The sequence below is a fragment of the Phoenix dactylifera genome, chromosome 7, assembly GCF_009389715.1.
Source record: "Phoenix dactylifera cultivar Barhee BC4 chromosome 7, palm_55x_up_171113_PBpolish2nd_filt_p, whole genome shotgun sequence".
Lineage (NCBI taxonomy): Eukaryota > Viridiplantae > Streptophyta > Magnoliopsida > Arecales > Arecaceae > Phoenix > Phoenix dactylifera.
In genome coordinates, this window is record NC_052398.1 from 5,715,148 (window position 1) to 5,733,455 (window position 18,308).

Genomic DNA, 18,308 nt, shown 5'->3' on the forward strand with positions numbered 1-18,308 from the left:
GCTGCGGACTGTGCAGTCTGTTCGGAGGTGGAGGAGTCCATCTATCATGTGCTAGTTGAGTGCCCGCGGGCTGTTCAGATCTGGAGGTGTGCAGGGTTGGCCTACGACCCGAGGCAGAGATGGCCGTCCATTGCTGAGTTCATTCGCTTCCTGGAGAGTCCGGGGGCAGGGCCCGGGGTGATGGAGAGAGGGACTCGGGTTGCATACCTGGCTTACCACTCCTGGTTAGACAGGAATGCACGAGTCTTTGAGGGTCGGAGCACGCCCCCGGGGGCGGTGGTGGCCGGGGCCTTTTTGCATGCAGAGGAGTTTCTTAGCACTGCTGTGGGGTCACCTTCCGGGTTGGCCAGGGACATCTGGGGTACCCCCTCTGCTCTTGTAGCGCCCACTTACGTTTTCGTATCCTAGGTACCCCCACCCCCTGGCTTCCTAAAGGTGAATTTCGATGGCAGTATGGCAGCTGACCGGAGAGGTGGAGGTGTAGGCTTCGTCATTCGAGATCATGATGCCAGACTGGTGGCACTAGGGGGTCAGTGGATCTCCGATGCATCGGTGGTATGTGTTGAGCTCCGAGCCGCATGGGAGGGCGTATCTTATGCGAGACGGACACTGGGTGCTGACCAGATCATTCTTGAGGGTGACTCGTCCACTGTGATTGATTGGGTGAGAGGCCGAGGTCGTGCAGGTGAGGGCAGACCGCTGCTTATGGACATTCGCAGTCTTCTGCAGGCGTGTGAAACCTATCAGGCTACACACGTCTACAGGGAAGCGAATTGTGCAGCTGATTGGGTCGCTTCCTATGCGGCTCACCATTCTGGAGGTTTTATTTTGCGGGAGCCCGACACTGTGCCGGAGTCTCTCTTTGATTTACTTGTTTCAGATTTTGCAGGCCGTATCCACACCCGTAGGGTGTGAGCCGCCGTTGTACCAAAAAAAAAAAAAATTCAACCATCATAAACTTCTGTTTCCATTTCCTATATCCCCTTCCATATGTATTTTCCATAGCTCATTAGGTTTGAAGCCCTCGTTCCTCCTATCTGCATGACAGGCTCCGTAGCCGCCCATCTCCTTAATCTGTTCGAAAAAAAGACACTGGCTCGGTCATATTTCGAGACAGTAGCTTTCCAGCGGAATAGAATCGAACAGCTTGGAGGCAACGGAATGCCGGGATTGTCTGCCGCCCAGCACCCGGACGACGACTTCGCTCGTGAGACGAGGAGAGCTCTCTTCCAATTCCCCCGAGAGCTCGAGCCCCTTCCTAAATCCACTCCAAAAATCTAATCTTTCGGCGAATACTATAATGTCCACTTGTCCAGTAGCACATCAGAATCAAACAAACTGAAACGGAATCTGGATATGAAACAAATAATTATCAAACAATCGCGCTGCGAAGAAAAAGTTATATAGATCACTTCGCCTTCCCCCTTCCTCTCCTCGGTCTCGCCGCTGCTTTTCTCCCCCGGCCACGGCTGGTGCTCGGATAATACTCACCCAGCATCCGCTCGACGGACTCCACCATCGTAGCATTATGCGGTCTGCCTCTGGTGCCTTTGGTTCGACGAGCAGCAGCAGCCTTGCCTGAAGGCTCAAGGATTCTCCCGGACGGTCCTTCGGCTGGCTCGCCATTGCCGGAGTTGCTTACCTTGACATACCCCTTCCTATCGACGTACAGTTCCACGTCTAATCCAGCTGATGACCTGTAAAAAAATTAAGTTTATGCATCACATCATAAAAAAAATTAAAGATAATTGAGTGTTTAAACAGCGCATTGCATTTCATCTGAACAGTTAAAAACAGCTGACAGGCATTTTGATCTGCCTGAATTTATTAGCCTAATGAGAAAAACAGAGGAAGTTTAACCAAAATTCTATCCTTTTCCATTGCTCGAATCAGAAATAATGTTTTGCAATAAATTGCCGTGACTTCGCACGATATAACTTGCGATATTTTATGTAGTTATATCATAATAAAGGGATTGTTCTTTAGCTACAAAAGCAGAATTTATTGAAATATGTAGCAAGTGTCATTTTAGCTCATCTATAAGGCATTTTACCTTTATCACATCTTAATTGTGATAGAAATATTATGTAAAGCCATCTAAAATTAAATAACTCATGATCGGAGTATGAGATAGTAGTCTATGAGATCCAAAAGTGATAAATGAAACCGAGCATGTCCTCAAAAAATATAAGCAACATATCATTATAAATGTCAAAATATTATTATAGTCTAGTGAAGAGTGCTTTATTATTGCAAAATTATGTTAAGAAAGTACAAGAGAAAGCTGGCACAGTTCTTCATGGGCTCAAAAATACAAAGATAACCAACCTCAATGCGGACTCAATCTCCTCTTTTGGCATTATTGCCTGTCCGGCATATGAGACATTTTGGAAAGGGTCCCCTGAATATAAGAAGGGACCTGCGTTAATATGATGAAATGCAGATAAGGATTCATTTGCAGAAGTGGATGTCATTTGGTTAAAAACTGTACTCGTTGTCCAGAATGAGAACATACCATCATGCTTCATTGCTGTAGAAACAGGAATATGAGAGTCATGAGGAACAAAAATATTCTCAAGTTGTTCCTTGGCTTTTGAAGGCTCTTCCACATCCTTCAGACATAACAAATAAATAAATTCTGTATAAATTATAAGAAGTTCTACGTATTTTTGTATCTTGGATAACCAACTCAAGATATAAAAATTAACATAAAGAAATAACGACTCAGAATTAGCAAAGAAAATAAATTGTGGAATACATTACAATCCTGCTGCATAGGTGCGGCTTACTCGCATACCTTATTTTCATCTAAAATAGGAACGGCAGGATCACATGACATCAGATCACCTCCTGATCTTACATGAGTAGGTTCTAAAGGCAAGGAAGCTGGTCTCCGAGATGCAGCAGCCGCAGCTTCGCCATCTGAAATGATGTTATTAGAACTGATATTACCTGTTTGAAGTGGACGGAATGCTTCAAAGGACCTTTCAATAGACAATCCAAGGCCTCCAAGTGTACTATGATCTTCAACACATAACTCTGGAGACAAATTTGCAGGTGCATCTACAAATCCTTTATCAGGTGCGAAGGAGACTTTGCAAGCTTCATGTTCTAAACATCCAGCAGATAGATCATTTTTTTTTAACTTAGAAATGTTTAATACATTTTTTGTTGACTTCAGCCTGACCCTTCGAGATTCATCATGACTATCCCCAGGAATCAAGGTATGATAATTCCTTTTCAGGACCTGTATACAAATGTTGACCCCAAAAAGAATCATCACCATCATCATCATCCAAGCCTCGATCAAAGTAGGTTAAGCCTGAAACCTTAATACGATAGAAGACTGCTTAAAATTTCCTTTTTTAGGAAGTACGAATGTTGTATGTATATATGTATATATGAGATGAAATGCACTCCTCTCGAGAAGAGAAGGCTTTTACTCTTCTTGATTTCAAAAACAATAATAGGGCATCCAAATCCAAGATCTATACTGTTAATCATGATCCATACTACTAAAATGCCTAGATATAAATAATCATATGTTTTGGTGGTTTCCATTCTGCGCATCAAGTGAGTGCAAAAATGAACTGTTAAATAATATAAGATCATATTTTGCTATGATCTAAATATTAAAATCTATTGATTTTCAGTATATATATATATATATGTGTGTGTTAAAATATGTAGATCATGAACAATAAGATGAATCCTCAATTTAAATGTTTTATGATATATTTAGAATAATTGCACAATAAAAATCATCCATTTTTGTGTCCATATAATGCATGTATTAGAGGCAACCAAAATATGTGATTTTTGGTTTCTATATATTTTTACTGGTATAGATATGATCAACAGTGTGGATCTTTGATTTGCATGCCTCCTCTCATCTTGAGACAAGCATATTCTCTCTCTCTCTCTCTCTCTCTCTCTCTCTCTATATATATATATATATATATATATATATATGCATATATAGAAAGAGACAAAAAATATAGCTACTAGATAATCCTGTCACTTTTATGGCATAAAAGTTTTTATAGAGAAAAGAGCATTTATCCTCTATCCAAGTCTTCTTGCATGTCATATGCCAACAATGCCAACCAATTTATTAATTTACTTGGTCCTTGACCTCATCTCAAATTGTTAATGCTTTCATCATATCAGGCCACAGAAAGTACCTTAGACAAGGGCAAAGAGTGATCAGTGTTTGAATATGTTGTTTCATCTTTGTACAGATGCATCATGCGAGGTGGTGTTGACTTATACTCCATATTGTTTTGGGATGGAAATTGGCATGAGGACAAGGACTGCATGTAAGTTTTAGCCATATCAAGAGGTGAACTTTTTCCACCTTCAAAATCCTGCACAGCAAATAATACATAATGAATGCTTGATCAAACAGGAAGCTTGGAATCCCCGCATCAAGAACTAACTTATAACTGCAATTTGACTAAACAACAGAGTACTTTGAAACATGGACTACCAGCAATCAGAACATGAAGAGATATTTCTGATGAAGTTATCAATGCATTAGCTAGGATAAACATTGTTTTTTGCATCATATAAAAAGATTATTTCTGCACTATCGCATGTCTCACGAGGACTATTAAGTTTGATGGATAAAAGATGCCTTCCCTAAGAAACTCCAGAAACAGTAGACCCAAGATTGATCTAAGGAAATAATTAGTAGGCATAACTAAAAGAGAATATACGTACAGGTCAAATATGCTTTAATAATTGTTGTTATTTCATTGACCATTCTAAACTTAAGGACCAGCTCAACACATTGCCCACATACAACTCAGAACAACTGTGACATATTAGATATTGTTCTCTATGATACCCAAGGATAAAATATAATGTGGGAACAAACAAAGGTATTGTATTCTGCATATATACTAGCAATAATATCTGTCTTCCACTTTCCACATTCCAGCATAACTCAAAATAACACTAATCTTCTATAATGTGTAGAAACTACCCTTTGAGAGAGACAGAACCTTAATTTTTTTGTCATAAAAGGAATCGTCAAGCATGATAAAAAAAAAAGGTATCTAACTTAGGCTATAAAACCACACGTGATCTGCTCGCATTTGCCTGTGATCAAACCTGAATCACATAGCAGTCTGCCAAACACCAAATTTGCTACCATATTCCAAAAATACTCAACAATTTTTAAAATAACAAAACTGATTTTTGTAGAAAGGGACCATCACAGTGCGTTGCATAATTTGGTCATTAGAAAATCCTGCTAATTAGACAACAATTTCACCACACAGTCATAGAAGTCACACTCTATGTGTAAAATTTTGTCATAAACCTAATATTTCAGGAAAATCCATAAAACGAATGGAATTAATCTTTTGGAAACAATAAAAGCATTTGCACTGCATTAACATGGTCCAGAACAAGATCACGTTAGTAATTCTTCTGAATCAGACCTCATTCATGATAAAGGCACAGAATATTGAAAGAAGGAAGCAGCACTCACTGACTGAAGCATATTGGTATTTAGAGAGGAAGGCCCACAATCACAACCATGACCGGAGCTTGGTGACAACCTTTTTGACTCTAACCATTTCTTTGCCTCCATAACAGCTCTGTCATGGAAACCTGGTGGAAGTGCTTGGTGGTCAGAAGATCCTGGAGAAGAAAGTTGCCAAGATCCTGGAAAATCAATAGTATTGCTGGCTGCCCTTCCAAGAAGTTCCCTTTGCACTCCATCCTGACAAACTTCTGTAGATTGGAAGTCTACAACTCGTGATTGAATTATCTTCGTAAGTTTATTGCATTCATCCCTGGTAGGAAATAGGAAGAAGCACACTCAAAACTCCATAACATGAAACATAATATAAGCTATTAACTAAACAAGCCCTATTGTATGTTAACTCTCTAAATCTACCACATAAGATAGCTCAAAGAGTGTGATTTTCAAATACAGACACCAGTTCTTCTGTCTATCTTGGACTTCCAGTTCACTCAGCTTCCATATATACCAGACAGCAAAATTATGCAACATAACTTGTAACAAACTCCAGAGATATGCGAACAAAAGGTGAAGTGGTGAGCTATAACTATGTAGCTACACCAACAGCTTCGAAATGAAGGAAACTTGTGAACCGGAAAAAGAATGAAATGTTTATAGCAGGTGATCAAAGAGATGATGGCAATTACAGCATAAATTTTTATTTTTGAGATAAATTTTAGTAAGTAAACCACTTCAGAAAGTTTTCCAAAATCCAATTCTAGAAGAATTTTCAATTAATAATTTTGGGCATGGAGGGGCCTCATTATGAATAAGCATATATTCTACAGACATATTTCTAAAAATTGACATTGAGAACTCCAATGAAACGACAAAATGTGCTTTTTCACAAGCCTAAGTCATCTGAAAATGTACATTGCGAACCACTTGATTCATCTGCAGATATTGAGTGCACAGAGAAGAAGAATCTTTAAATATGAAAGCAGGCAATTAGAACTTATCATAGAGGAAGGAATATGCAACTATGAGCTGTCTTGCACGAGAGAAGTTTCTAAGTTCTATGCTAGAGATGCCAGTTTGAAGAACTGGAACACAAGATAATAGCCTTGAAACTTAACATTCGTTTAGGCTATAAAGTATGAGAATTTTCATTCCTTTTGGAGCTTCAGCTAATCCTTTGTAATATGATACCTATACTTTGATTTTGGAGAGGGAGAGGAAGAGATGTTTCATTCCAGAGGATTTGGCTCTTGAAGGGACTTCAACATACAGGTTTCATAAAACCGACTCCACAGGAGATACATGCTTCTACATTAACAGTGTTAGAAAAACCTGGTTTCTGGAAGACATGAAACAAAATTTCAATTGTGAATGTTAAATCATCCTTTAACCATGTCCTGACTTTGAAGGTTATAATAGATATCCATCAGCTAGCATGTTAGAAAGGATAGTTACTGCACTTGATGAGCATAAAGCATGAGAATCAGAAGAAGCAGACCAGATTTTTTCATACCCAATTTAATCTCCAAGAAGATGCTCAAATATAGAAGAGAAAAAACATAAAACAGCATAAGCAATGTAGGTATACAGATTAACAGGGAGAAACTAGTATGTTAAATAAAAACAATTATTGTAAGTATCCAGAAGAAAGAGAACTAATGGAGTGATCCAATTTATAAATACCTTGAAAAGGTCTCTTGCATTAGCAACTGTTCTATGGCATGTTTGGATTCAATTTCTGAGACAATGGCTAATGATCCTTCAAGATAGTCCTTCACTGTCTTTGAATTCTTTCCACTCTGATGATATATAAAACAAAGTTCCTTTAAACAAGATAAGGGGCAAAATAACAAACAAATGACCAGTCTAACTCTTCAACACTGAAAGGGAAAAAAAGTAAATATTGAATATACCTGGTTTAATGCATTGTGTTCCTTAGAAGACACAGCAGTATCCTCATCCTCGTCTGCACCAATCAATCAGAGAATAAGTCATGATTCATGAGCTGTTCATTAGCACATAAAATACCCATAAACTTCCATTCAGATAAAAGAATGCAACTAACTTGAGATGGAACTAGGAGATGGGAAAAACTAACAATACAGGTGCAACAAATTCCACCTTATCTTGCAAAAATACAGATCAACATAAGGCTAAACTTCATGGATGCATAAATTGACAAAAATATAACCCGACAGAACAGAGGCAACACATGTTCAAGGTAACAACTTGATCTCAAGCTAGTAAAACCAAAGTTTGTGCGGACAAAATAATAGTGGGACTATCAATGTGCCTATTGGTAAGATGAATAAGATTTAGCAGCCAGCAGTAGTTAATACAGATCAGCAAGACAGGCCCAACAACCAATCACCATATTCTTTCATTCTTGTCAACATGCTACAAGCTAGTGTGGAAAGTAAAATAACAATGATTTAATGTAATAAAACTTTTTCCTCAAACAAAAAGGTAACGAAAAACTGCACTTGTGGCTATAAATGTGAGAAAAACAACAGAGAGTGGAACCAACTTTCCCATTAAATGTCATGAAGGAGACCTTTGATAATCCTAAGAGCATGTACACTATGTTGGTTCTCAGTTCCTCACAAAACAGGCTAGGTAAAAAATCCAGGAAAAAAGGGAAAAGGATGGCAATATCAAAGGCACATGCACACAGATGCGCAAGTAATCTACAAAAAGGACATCTTTCACAACAAAACAGCCACACTCTTGGAACAAGAAAAATCCTATATATGATAATTCTTCACACCCTGCCATTGTCCATCTTAATTCCAGAGGTATGTCGTACCGTACTGAATCAGACGGTATTGGTACCGACCCTCGATATGCAAAAAAAACTCTGTACCATACCGTACTGACACTATGCTAATGTGGCACCGGTACGGAGTCCGGTACCGATATGGCGAACCTTGTTTCAGAGAAACCACAAAATCCTCTTTCCTTACAGCTAGCCAAACTGTATGAGATATACCACTTCGAAACTTCCAAATCATCAATAAGGAGTTAGTGTGTTCAATTCGCTGCTCTCATACAAATAAAGAGGTGGTCCATTTAGCTTCGTTTAGACCACCAAAATGACAAAGTCGCAATAAAGAAGTAAATGGTCTAGCATCTCAACATGCGCCAACCAATGAATGCATAATACATCAACAACTTTCAAACTAGTTTATTTGGCCGAGATATAATCTGATGAAGTATTGATTACTCAGTGGAACTCAAGAGGTTTGAAAATATCTTCCTCCTGAATCTAAGAATCCTCAGCCTACAAGTGTGTTTGATTCTATTGAAAGAAAAACAGAAGCGCCCACATAGATATACCTTCTCGAGTTAATTTTCATTTTTTTATGATATGGAGAGTAGAGAGAGGATGCTAAAAGAGGGGTAGAGAGTGGAAGCCCTTGCATTTTCTAAAACTTTTTTCCTTTGAAATGCCACTTTCTAATGCCTCTTCTAGAAAAAATTTAGATTGTCAACTGAACAAGGCATCCCTTTATCTTCAATTGATATGTACATCTCTTCCTTTTTAAATTCTCTAGCACCCTACCTCTAGCGGTGCAACTCTAATGGCATGTTTAATATTGATTTAAAAAGTGCTTTTGCAACTTTTAAAGCAAAAAAAAGCATTTTTCAAGGAAGGTGACAGTATATGAAAAATGCTTCTACGAGAAGAAAAGTATATAAAAAAAATGCTTTTAGAAGACACTAGAAAAGTATATAATACCATGATTAACGTGAACATTCTTATCCATGCAACCCATCCTTACATGTGTCTACCATCATCTTGATTTAGAAAAAAAAAATCAATTTTAACATTGTGCAGCATTGCAGCTCATTGACAGCCTTGCTATTATCATAAGGATCATATTTCTAAAATTTTCTGACATGCAGTAATTACAATATAACCAAGAATTATATATCTACTTACCAAAAGAAACAATTGTATCTCTGCTTTGAATTCTGCTCGATGTCTTTACCTAGCACTCCGTTCTTATCTGTGACAAATTTATACTATAAATAGATAAACCTAGAACATATCTTAGCCACCAATTTCTATGCAGATCTCGATTTCATGTAAATCGTGATTAGATTTCTATTTGATAAACTCAAGTTTAGTTCCAAATTTAAACCTTTCCTCTCCAATCAAAACGGTCCACAAAATTGAAATCCCCAAACCAGAATATCTCATTTAAATTAATTCATCCTATCAAATACGTTATGTTCCCAGCTTTTTAACATAAATCGACCTAATACCAAGATATTTAAAAGCAAAAAAAGAAACCTATAACCAGGGCCTAAGAGAAACGAATGAAAAGGAAAGAAAAAGACACAATGGTACTCACTGGGATTATTACCATTATCTTTGTCTGAGGAATAAGAAGAGGAGGAGGTGGTGGTGGTGGTGGAATCAGAGCGGAGGACAGAGGAGATGAGTTTCCTGGTGCCAGAGACGAGCCCCGAGAACCACCCGGTATTGCCGGACTGTGCAGGATTAGGGGACGGCGATTCCTCCGGACTGAGGCAGGGTGTGACTGGCGGCGCCATTGGCCGGCCCCGGAGTATCTCCCCATCCTCGTCCGCCTGACGAGACTTGAAGAGGGAGGACATCGGAGAGAGAAAGAGAGGGAAGGGGGAATGCGAGAAATGGAGGGAGAGCAGCAATAACCGCAAAGGCGCGAGCACCGGTCGGTATTTCCGCTGGATTACTATAGAAAAACGGTTATTGGAATGGTTAGGTGTCACGTTGTTTGCACGTGATTAGAAAATGGAGACGGGGCGAAAGGGTGGCAACGCCACTGGGTTGGTCAGGCTAAAGCCCAAAGCTTCCCATGTCAAGGTTGTGCTATGCTAAATTGCTTTAATTAGCTTCAAAAGCAAGTAGAATCTAACTACTTGAGTTTAAAGAATGATAATTCGTGATAACAAATGTATTCGATTATTATAAATTTATGAATTATGAATTGATAAAATTAATATCATGAATACTTCTGAGGCGAATAATATGCAAAATTTTCATGGGAAAAAAATAGTATACATATATAAGGTGCATTGTATTTATGTTTTCTATTTTGTTATTAGCATTAAAAGAAGTTTTTTTATATGATCTGCTAGTTTAATTTGGATAGAAATGTCTTGACTCGCCGACTCTATTCTTTCAAGAAATGCTTTGTCCATACATATGGATACTAGTTAATTATTCTATTAGGTTATTCACCAATATTCAAATTCTGATGTAGCATTTTGCTTTTTTTTTTTTTTTGAGAGAGAGAGAATACTTTTTTTATTATTTTTTGATATTATCATGATATCACCTGTCATTCCTTGAATATTAGAATTGATTACACATTTTTGATGGAAGCAACAAAAAAACTTATCAACAAATTGGTTGCTGCCTTGATGTTTTTTATAACTTTTCTAACAATCTTCCATCCAGAAGGGCCGGAGCAAATTCATATTTAATATTAATGGCAAAAGAGCACGGAAAAATCTAGCATATCTCTGGGAGTTAATTAAATAACCTCACACGTAATCATTTGTAATCTTTGACACGTGCTAGCATGATTCCAGGCATCAGCAACATTTCTACTGCCTTTCTCCTTCTCAATGATACCGTAGCACGTATAAATCCAGCGTATGTTTCCATGGTTCTTTACGAACCCCAATCCCGTGAATCCTCTCTCCGATCGTACGGCTGTAGCCCGCTGGCTGGAGCCCACCACATGACAATACAGCGGTCGCTGGTGTTCCTTTCCAGCTGTCACGTGTTCCTTCGTGTCGGCTGTCCCGGGCTTATCCTCTCGTGTCGGGGGGCATTTCGGATCGCACACACGGACACCCCCCAATTCTGCGACGGATGCGCCGTATTAAACTCGACACCTTGCAACTCCTATAAATGAATCTGAACCATCCGTTGCACTATCAAGGTCTATGATTGGCTAATCGCTCATAATCTATACGCAGAGCGAGGCACAGACTACTAATTTTCCTCCGCGGCTAAGTATACCCAGGAATCAGGCGGCGACCGGAAGTTGCAATGATGTAACCACCGCATCCGGCAAACTGATTTTCCCACAAATACCCCTGCCATCTAACCGCGCCACGAGCTTTTTTTTTAACCCTCACGGTTTTGTACCATTTTTGTAGTGGCAAACTAGATATTTTAGTAAAAAGAAAGGCTAAATTACTTTTAATCTGTTAGCATTATTCTGAAGGAAGGACGGTGTTCTTTGGCACCTCGGGATGTCGTTTAAAACCCCAGCAACATGGATGACCGACGGCCTCTAGCTTCCCTCCACTGGCCTCCCCTGATACCAAATCTTAACCCTAACCCTAGGAGGAGGTTCTGATCGGCCTTCGGAGGTCGGTTATGGCGGCCGCGCAGGCGCGAGAGCTGACGCCGCCGCCGGTCATTCGAAAAGCCGGGAGCTACACCGTCTTCCTGACCCCTCCGGCGACCCCGAAGCCCTCCGAGGCCCCGAGATTCCCTGTCTCCAGCCCCAGCCCTAACCCTAGCTCCAGCCCTATAAAGGAGGCTCCTTTGCCTCCCAAGGCTCCTCCCTCCTATCCTCCTCCCGTGCAGGCCCCGCCGCTGAGTTTCGGGAAGCCGACCGCCCGGTCGTCGGGCTCCGCGTTCGGCTTCTTCTGGGATACCGTCGCCAAAGTCCAAGATGGTATCTTTTTTAGGGTTTTGGGGTTTTTTGGTGTGGCATGCATTCCGATTCTTTAAATTCCAGGAGTTCTGAGCTGTTGTTTGGTGCTTTTGGCAGCGCATTCGAGCTTGGATGAGTACTTGGCGAATTGGTTGGGGCTGGACCAGTCGAAGTATCAGTGGGCTTTGAACTATTACTACGAGAACAAAGAAGTGGTAAGAATTTATTATTTTTGGCATGGAATTGGAGTAGTCTGGCATGAAAAAGGTGACTTCTTTACTAGCAAAATTGGTTCACTTCCTTTTGTCTGACTGTATTCTGCTTGCTTGAGAGACAAATTAGCTCTCTGCTTCTTGTAAACTCTTTTCTGTAGATATTTTCTGTTCAGCAATAAAAGCCGGGTGGCATTTCGCTTCCCTTATCATCCGAAAAAAAAAAAAATCGTTATATCTACTGCTGTAAGTAGATGGTCTCTTGGTGTCATGGGACTTGGAAGGATCAATGAAGATTTGTCTAACATGGTGTCAGTCTCCCATATTTTAATTTCCAAAGGTTACAGATTTTTGCGATGCCTCAAGTGACAGCAGCTTCAGTTAAATAATTTGATACCTCTCTACAGATCCGCTCTCTTGGACACATAATTGACTAATCTCTCTCCAAAATGATATGCAAATGATCTTGTTTGACTTGTCTATGATAAAGGAAATTGATTCCCTTGTGGTGGAAAAAGCCTGTCCTGTTCCATACTATGGATCACTCTTTAGGTGCTGTTCTTCCTATGAGAGTTGGCATCCCTTCAATTCCATGGACCGATGTCTTACTGGAGTGGCATATATCTAAGGTTAAAACTTTAATGGGACTTCATGAGCTTTATGTGGTACAAGAGAAAACATTATGTCCTAAATTCAACCAGCTGCATTGTTGTGTATCCTTCTTATGTATGCCCACCCTTGAATGCTAACCATTTTGGTTTTTCAACAGAGCGACTAGTTTCTTCTATGCTTTTTCTGTGGAACAGCTTCTTGTGTACCAGTAAGGAACAATCCAAAGTCTGGTTAAGCAAGACACTCTCCTTGGTTTGAGCTAACTATATACTTTTAGTTTGTTGGACCGAACAGCTTTACAAGTGAGGGTTGTTCAAGCACAGCATTTTTGGTCCCTTCCTTTCAATATACTATTGTTATAGCTGCAAACCATATAATTGATTAAGGTTTCTTTGCATCCTGTTCTACTCAGTGAACAAAATTTTGATCTATCACTTCCCAACAAACTTCAAGACTGTAGATTTCTAGTTTGATTTATGAAATTGTCAAACTTAAAAATTCTAATTGTAGGTAAAGGAAGGTGGCAAAGCAGGACTTGCCGGCAAAAAGCAAGTTGTGTAACCTCTTGGTAGGTGATTGCATTCAATCCAGCTATTGTTTGTAGAGACCTATCATTTTAATTTTGTTTAATCTCTTACTCCCTTATGTTATATTTGTGCAGTATAACTTCAAGGTTTTGCAGTCCTTATGACTACGTATCTGATACAATGTGATGAAAATTCCATCTGAAATAAATATGTATGGAAGCAGAGAGGACTATTCCATTCAGAAGCTGGGTCTGATGTTCTCACTTCGGATGCCATGCTGCCTTTGCCGATTATTGTGTGGCTTCTAAATTGCGGAGGCTGTTATTGCCAATTAAAATGCTACCATCTGTAAAGTAATCTGTTCATGTCATCGGAGGAGCAATGAGTTATAGATCAGAGTTTTGTTTTGACTCTGTTATGATCTTCAAATTAGAAAAATGATAAACATGCGTATTTTCTTATGCCTCGAGTCATAGTTATTGCTTTTTTTCTTTTGGCACTCCATTCTTTTCTTCAATGAAAGAGGTGCAGGTAATGCAGCGGTTTGTTCTTCTATTCTTAAGCGTTCTATGCGAATAATAGGTCAAAACCTTGAAGCATGGCATAATTTGAAACAGATGGGCTGATGTGCAAACCCAACCCTCTGATCAAATGCTTCTGCTGTGTCGGGTGGCTGGTATATATTGCCATCTCAAAGTAATCATGCTTTGCAACATCCTTGCATGGACGATAATAAACAAAAACACCTATACAATCAAATACCATATAGTAGAGACAAGTTCGGTAATATGGGACTTGTAATATGAGTGTCCCATTTGAAGCACACTCCCTAGATGATGATGATTTCTATTAAGCTTGTACTTTCCATTGTTGCTTTCATCATCATTTTGTTGTTTGGAAAAAAAAGAAGAATGCCAAGCTGATTTCTTCCTAGAATGAATGCATGCTGAGAAGTCATTCCATCAGCTCCTCAAGGAACCCTAATTCCATTTAGTAGCTCTGGAAGGCCTCTAGTAAAGTATGCAAGCCAATTTACACAAGTCAAACGGCCACTCGAAAGACATAGCAACTCCAACCAAATTTTAGCAGCACGTTAATTACAAAATGCATGCTTCCTTTGTTCTGTTATTGCACTGCAGTAGAAGAGGATGGGTAGTCCAAAAAACAGCAGGAAGAAGTAAAATTTAGACCACCATATGAGGCTCCAATCCAACAGCACCCTGGTAAAAACCAAGAGCTCTCCGGTTGGCTCTTTAGCTCGTGAACACTGCTAGGAATACAATACAACTTGTACCAAAAAAAAAGGAGAAAAGAATGATATTCTTGAGAAAAGGAATATATTATAACTTACGAGACACCTTTTTAGAAATTTCATAGTAACACCTTGTGACTTGCAGCGATCACTAGGTGAGAAACGTTTGATGTCTTCCCCTGTCATCCCATCAAAAACCAGCTAGAAAGTAAATTTCCGTGCAAAAATTTGAACACCATCTGAGTGGGCTCATGAGACAAGCGCCAACTGGTGCGATTCTTCTCCACCGTCCAATCCAATTGGTCCTCTTCGAATATGGGCAGACGACCTTTGGTAAGTAAAAGGGATAAGAGGTGATGGGATGCAATCTCTCAACGTAGTGCTGATTACTCGATCAGACCATTGGTCAGGTGGGGTTCTCACTTTCCAGCATTATTCTGCACAAGCAAATACCATATAGTGGAGACAAATTCGGTATTTGATAGCTAACATATACCATATCATCCTAGATATACCCCTTTAATAGCATCCTGCCTTGACACTGTGCAAGGAGGTAAGAGAGAGAGAGAGAGAGAGAGAGAGAGAGAGGCTACACTAGTTCTTTGAAGCAGGTAAGACTAGGAATCTTCAAGATCTATACCTTAATTCTTTAGTAGCGTTGTTGTTGTTACGTAGATAAAGATCAAACAGGGCTTTTTTCTTTTCCTATAGATTATGACAAATCTCTGACCTATCTGTGATCATGTTCCTGTTATGGATAAACTCAACCACTGACTGTCCTCATCTGGTCTTTGAGCTTCCTTTTTTCATCAATGGCGATAAGCCCATGAAGAGTGGTGCCTTATGATCTAATGAACGTAGGATAAGTAACATTTCCTAACTGGAAGTCACTGCATGGCTATATCAGGGCGTGCTTTGGTCATGCATATGTACTTCCTAAACTCATGTATCCCAATGTAGCTGTTTGTCAGAGAGTTTGTTGACTACTTGAGTTTTTCGTTTAGAAAAAAACTGACTCACATCATGATACAAAGCTTATATAGTTACATTTTGAAGATACAGAGATCCTTCAAATCACTTATGAGATTATTCAGTTTGTTAAATAGTTTAACAGGTTTACTTACAGACCACTATCTTTTGTAAAAGATTTTTATTGCTCTTTTGTATTTTTTTCTTTCAAATCCAATATAAATAGTTTCTGTAAACTCTCCTTTTCTCATAAAGGCCGGGTGGCTTTGCCTCCCTCTTCATCAAAAAAGGACTATTTGAGTTTTGTCGGAGTTCAATGCAGTCAAGGTCTGCATTTTAATGAGCTTCCAGGATAGAGGGCTCACCTTGGACCAACGTTGATTTATTTATTAGCAAATATTAGTATAGTGGCTTAAACAACTCTCTCTTTGTAGTCATTACAGTCTCCAACAAATTATCCACTATAAGTGAATAGGAAAATGATTTAATGAACTGGTAGATGGTGACAAAAACCCACCATTGATTTCATCCCTTGGAAGAAGATAAGCTCAGCTTCTAAGTTCTTTACCAGCATCGGCATTGTCTTGTTTTTAACTCGACTAGCATTAGAAACTCTGAATTCCTCCTGCAATCAGGTCCGCCATTAATGACAGAAGCAAATTTTGATGCTCCAACAAAATACACCCTTGCCATTTTCAGTAAAAGATGTTCGGTCTCTATGCCTTAAATTTTAAGCCACCCCCTATAAAATTTTCATTTCTCCGCACTTGCTATGATGTCATGAACGGCTTAACAACACCTCAAATCCTGCACCTGCAGTTACTTTACCTGTATGTTTGCTGATAGCATTATGCCGGAAGGGTTAGAGCAGCATTATGACATAGGTTCTAAGCCCACCATGAACCAATTTAGTCCAGCTTTCTTCCATCCTAATTCTTATATATATATATATATATATATATAAAAATACCCTTCTAAATATTGAATTTTGCATGAATATCCTTCCAAAATTACTATTTACACGTATATCATCGTAAAACACTTGTTTTGTTATTCTACCTTTTTTTTTTATCCTTACTTTTGCATTCCATTTAACACCGTTACAAAATTAACGGTTTCAAATTAAAACGGCTAAAATACTCTTACTGAGTAAATGTATAAAAAGAAGCATTTATAAAGCCATTGTGATGAGGAAAACAAAGTAATTTCAAAATTTTATTTTATTTTTAATTGAAATAAATATAGCTTTTATTAAAGGTGTTAAAAGAACCATTATATTAGGGGTATTTGTGCAAAAATAGTGTTTTATGAGGGTACAGAAATAAATATAAATTTTAAGAGGGTCTTCGCACAAATTTGAATTTTTAGAAGGGCATTCATGTAAAAAAACCAAAAAAAAATCTAGTTTCCCTTTTATAGGGTTCCAAGAATTATTTCCTAGTTATAACATCGAACTCAGGAGGCTGTGGCTCCAAAGGCCAAACCAAACTGTTCGTGAAAGAGAATCTCCAAATATGGCTTGTGGATTCCAATTAGCAACCGTCTCACCGTGGTTATCAGCCCTGAAGACTGATTTTGATTCAGTCTTTGTGTGCATCCATTTCAACTAGTTTCTGTAAAGGCTTGTCCTGCAGAACGTAGAGTATGACATTTTAGCCTAGAAGGACTAGTTCCCTGGTTTTGTTATAGGAACCTAGTTCCTTCAACAGGTTCTTAGAGAATTATAGGGAAAATATCTCTTGGATTTGTCAGAACATTTAAGCAATGTGTCATAAATGTCATTACGTTCATAGGGAAAAATATATGGACTGCATTCTTTTCGCATCGCAATGAGCACCAAGACACTTAGTTTTACTCATAAGAACCATATCTCTTGGATTTGTCAGTTTGAAACCAAAGTCGAGCATGGAGAGAAATTAATCACTGCTTTAGCCATTTCATCCTTTAATTCAATTCCAAGGGACTATATCTTGCTTTACTGAACCAAACTTCTCTCTGATTAGTTTTCCAAGATCAGATCACCTGCCAAGAAAGCCCTGGGCTGTCTAAGCAACCCAGAGGCACAGAGATGGGTCTGGGCTTACATCTCATAATTGTTGCTAAATTTTGTTTCTAAATTCAGGCCGAGATAGAGATGTGCAAGTGCTAAAGGCAGTCAAAAATTTTAAAAACAAAGCTTAATCAGCCTTGCATTTTCAAGATTGATGGGTCGAACTTGGGTTCAGATTCACATGAAAAACAGGCCAGGTTAGCAGTTGAGAGAAAAATTGCTGGGACTTCAATAAAACAACTAAATTTCCGGCCTGCAGTATTTCTGTACTCCGGGTCCTAAGTAATCCAAGGCTAGACCTAATCCGTAGTTTATGCTGGTCCATCTATGTTTTGTAGAGATTAAAAGGCCAATCTTTTGATGTGCAGAATGTGCCAATTTAGTTCAGGTTAAGTAATTCGAGCCTATCTAGTCATAGTGAATCTTGGATCTCTGTCAGCAAACAACTAACTTGAGAAATTTTAAACAACTTGATTCTCCTAGGGTTTCTCAAATGAAAACTCCACAGGATGCCCATTGTAACTGAATGT

General features: G+C 38.9%; 2 protein-coding genes across 4 annotated transcripts; one reads left to right on the forward strand and one right to left on the reverse strand.

The window, feature by feature from the left end:
• Positions 1-1,274: 1,274 nt before the first annotated feature.
• On the reverse strand, positions 1,275-10,157 carry LOC103707127. Of its 3 annotated transcripts, none has more exons than XM_039128081.1 (9): positions 9,850-10,157; positions 7,405-7,457; positions 7,175-7,290; positions 5,498-5,804; positions 4,185-4,367; positions 2,798-3,247; positions 2,516-2,612; positions 2,329-2,419; positions 1,275-1,697 (listed from the first exon to the last, which is right to left on the reverse strand). In XM_039128081.1, the coding sequence occupies exons 1-9, from the start codon at positions 10,112-10,114 to the stop codon at positions 1,409-1,411; spliced, it is 1,851 nt and encodes a 616-aa protein (XP_038984009.1). In that variant the 5' UTR covers positions 10,115-10,157; the 3' UTR covers positions 1,275-1,408. The 3 variants fall into 3 exon arrangements, with proteins under 3 accessions (XP_038984009.1, XP_038984010.1, XP_038984011.1); XM_039128082.1 differs by having other exon boundaries at positions 9,862-10,156; XM_039128083.1 differs by having other exon boundaries at positions 2,329-2,401; positions 9,850-10,156.
• Positions 10,158-11,737: 1,580 nt separating this feature from the next.
• LOC103707083 (vegetative cell wall protein gp1-like) lies at positions 11,738-13,968 on the forward strand. The gene is made up of 4 exons (XM_008791440.4): positions 11,738-12,177; positions 12,274-12,371; positions 13,491-13,548; positions 13,642-13,968. The coding sequence occupies exons 1-3, from the start codon at positions 11,874-11,876 to the stop codon at positions 13,539-13,541; spliced, it is 453 nt and encodes a 150-aa protein (XP_008789662.2). The 5' UTR covers positions 11,738-11,873; the 3' UTR covers positions 13,542-13,548; positions 13,642-13,968.
• The last annotated feature ends 4,340 nt before the right edge of the window (positions 13,969-18,308 follow it).

Bases quoted from the DNA above. Each gene is read 5' to 3' on its own strand.
- LOC103707083 (XM_008791440.4), top strand. From the start codon at position 11,874: ATGGCGGCCGCGCAGGCGCGAGAGCTGACGCCGCCGCCGGTCATTCGA. The intron at 12,178-12,273 runs GTATCTTTTTTA...TGCTTTTGGCAG, and splicing joins CGTCGCCAAAGTCCAAGATG to CGCATTCGAGCTTGGATGAG. The intron at 12,372-13,490 runs GTAAGAATTTAT...TTCTAATTGTAG, and splicing joins ACTACGAGAACAAAGAAGTG to GTAAAGGAAGGTGGCAAAGC.
- LOC103707127 (XM_039128081.1), bottom strand. From the start codon at position 10,114: ATGTCCTCCCTCTTCAAGTCTCGTCAGGCGGACGAGGATGGGGAGATA. The intron at 2,420-2,515 runs GTATGTTCTCAT...ATATTAACGCAG, and splicing joins TACAGCAATGAAGCATGATG to GTCCCTTCTTATATTCAGGG. The intron at 1,698-2,328 runs GTTGGTTATCTT...ATTTTTTTACAG, and splicing joins GAGATTGAGTCCGCATTGAG to GTCATCAGCTGGATTAGACG.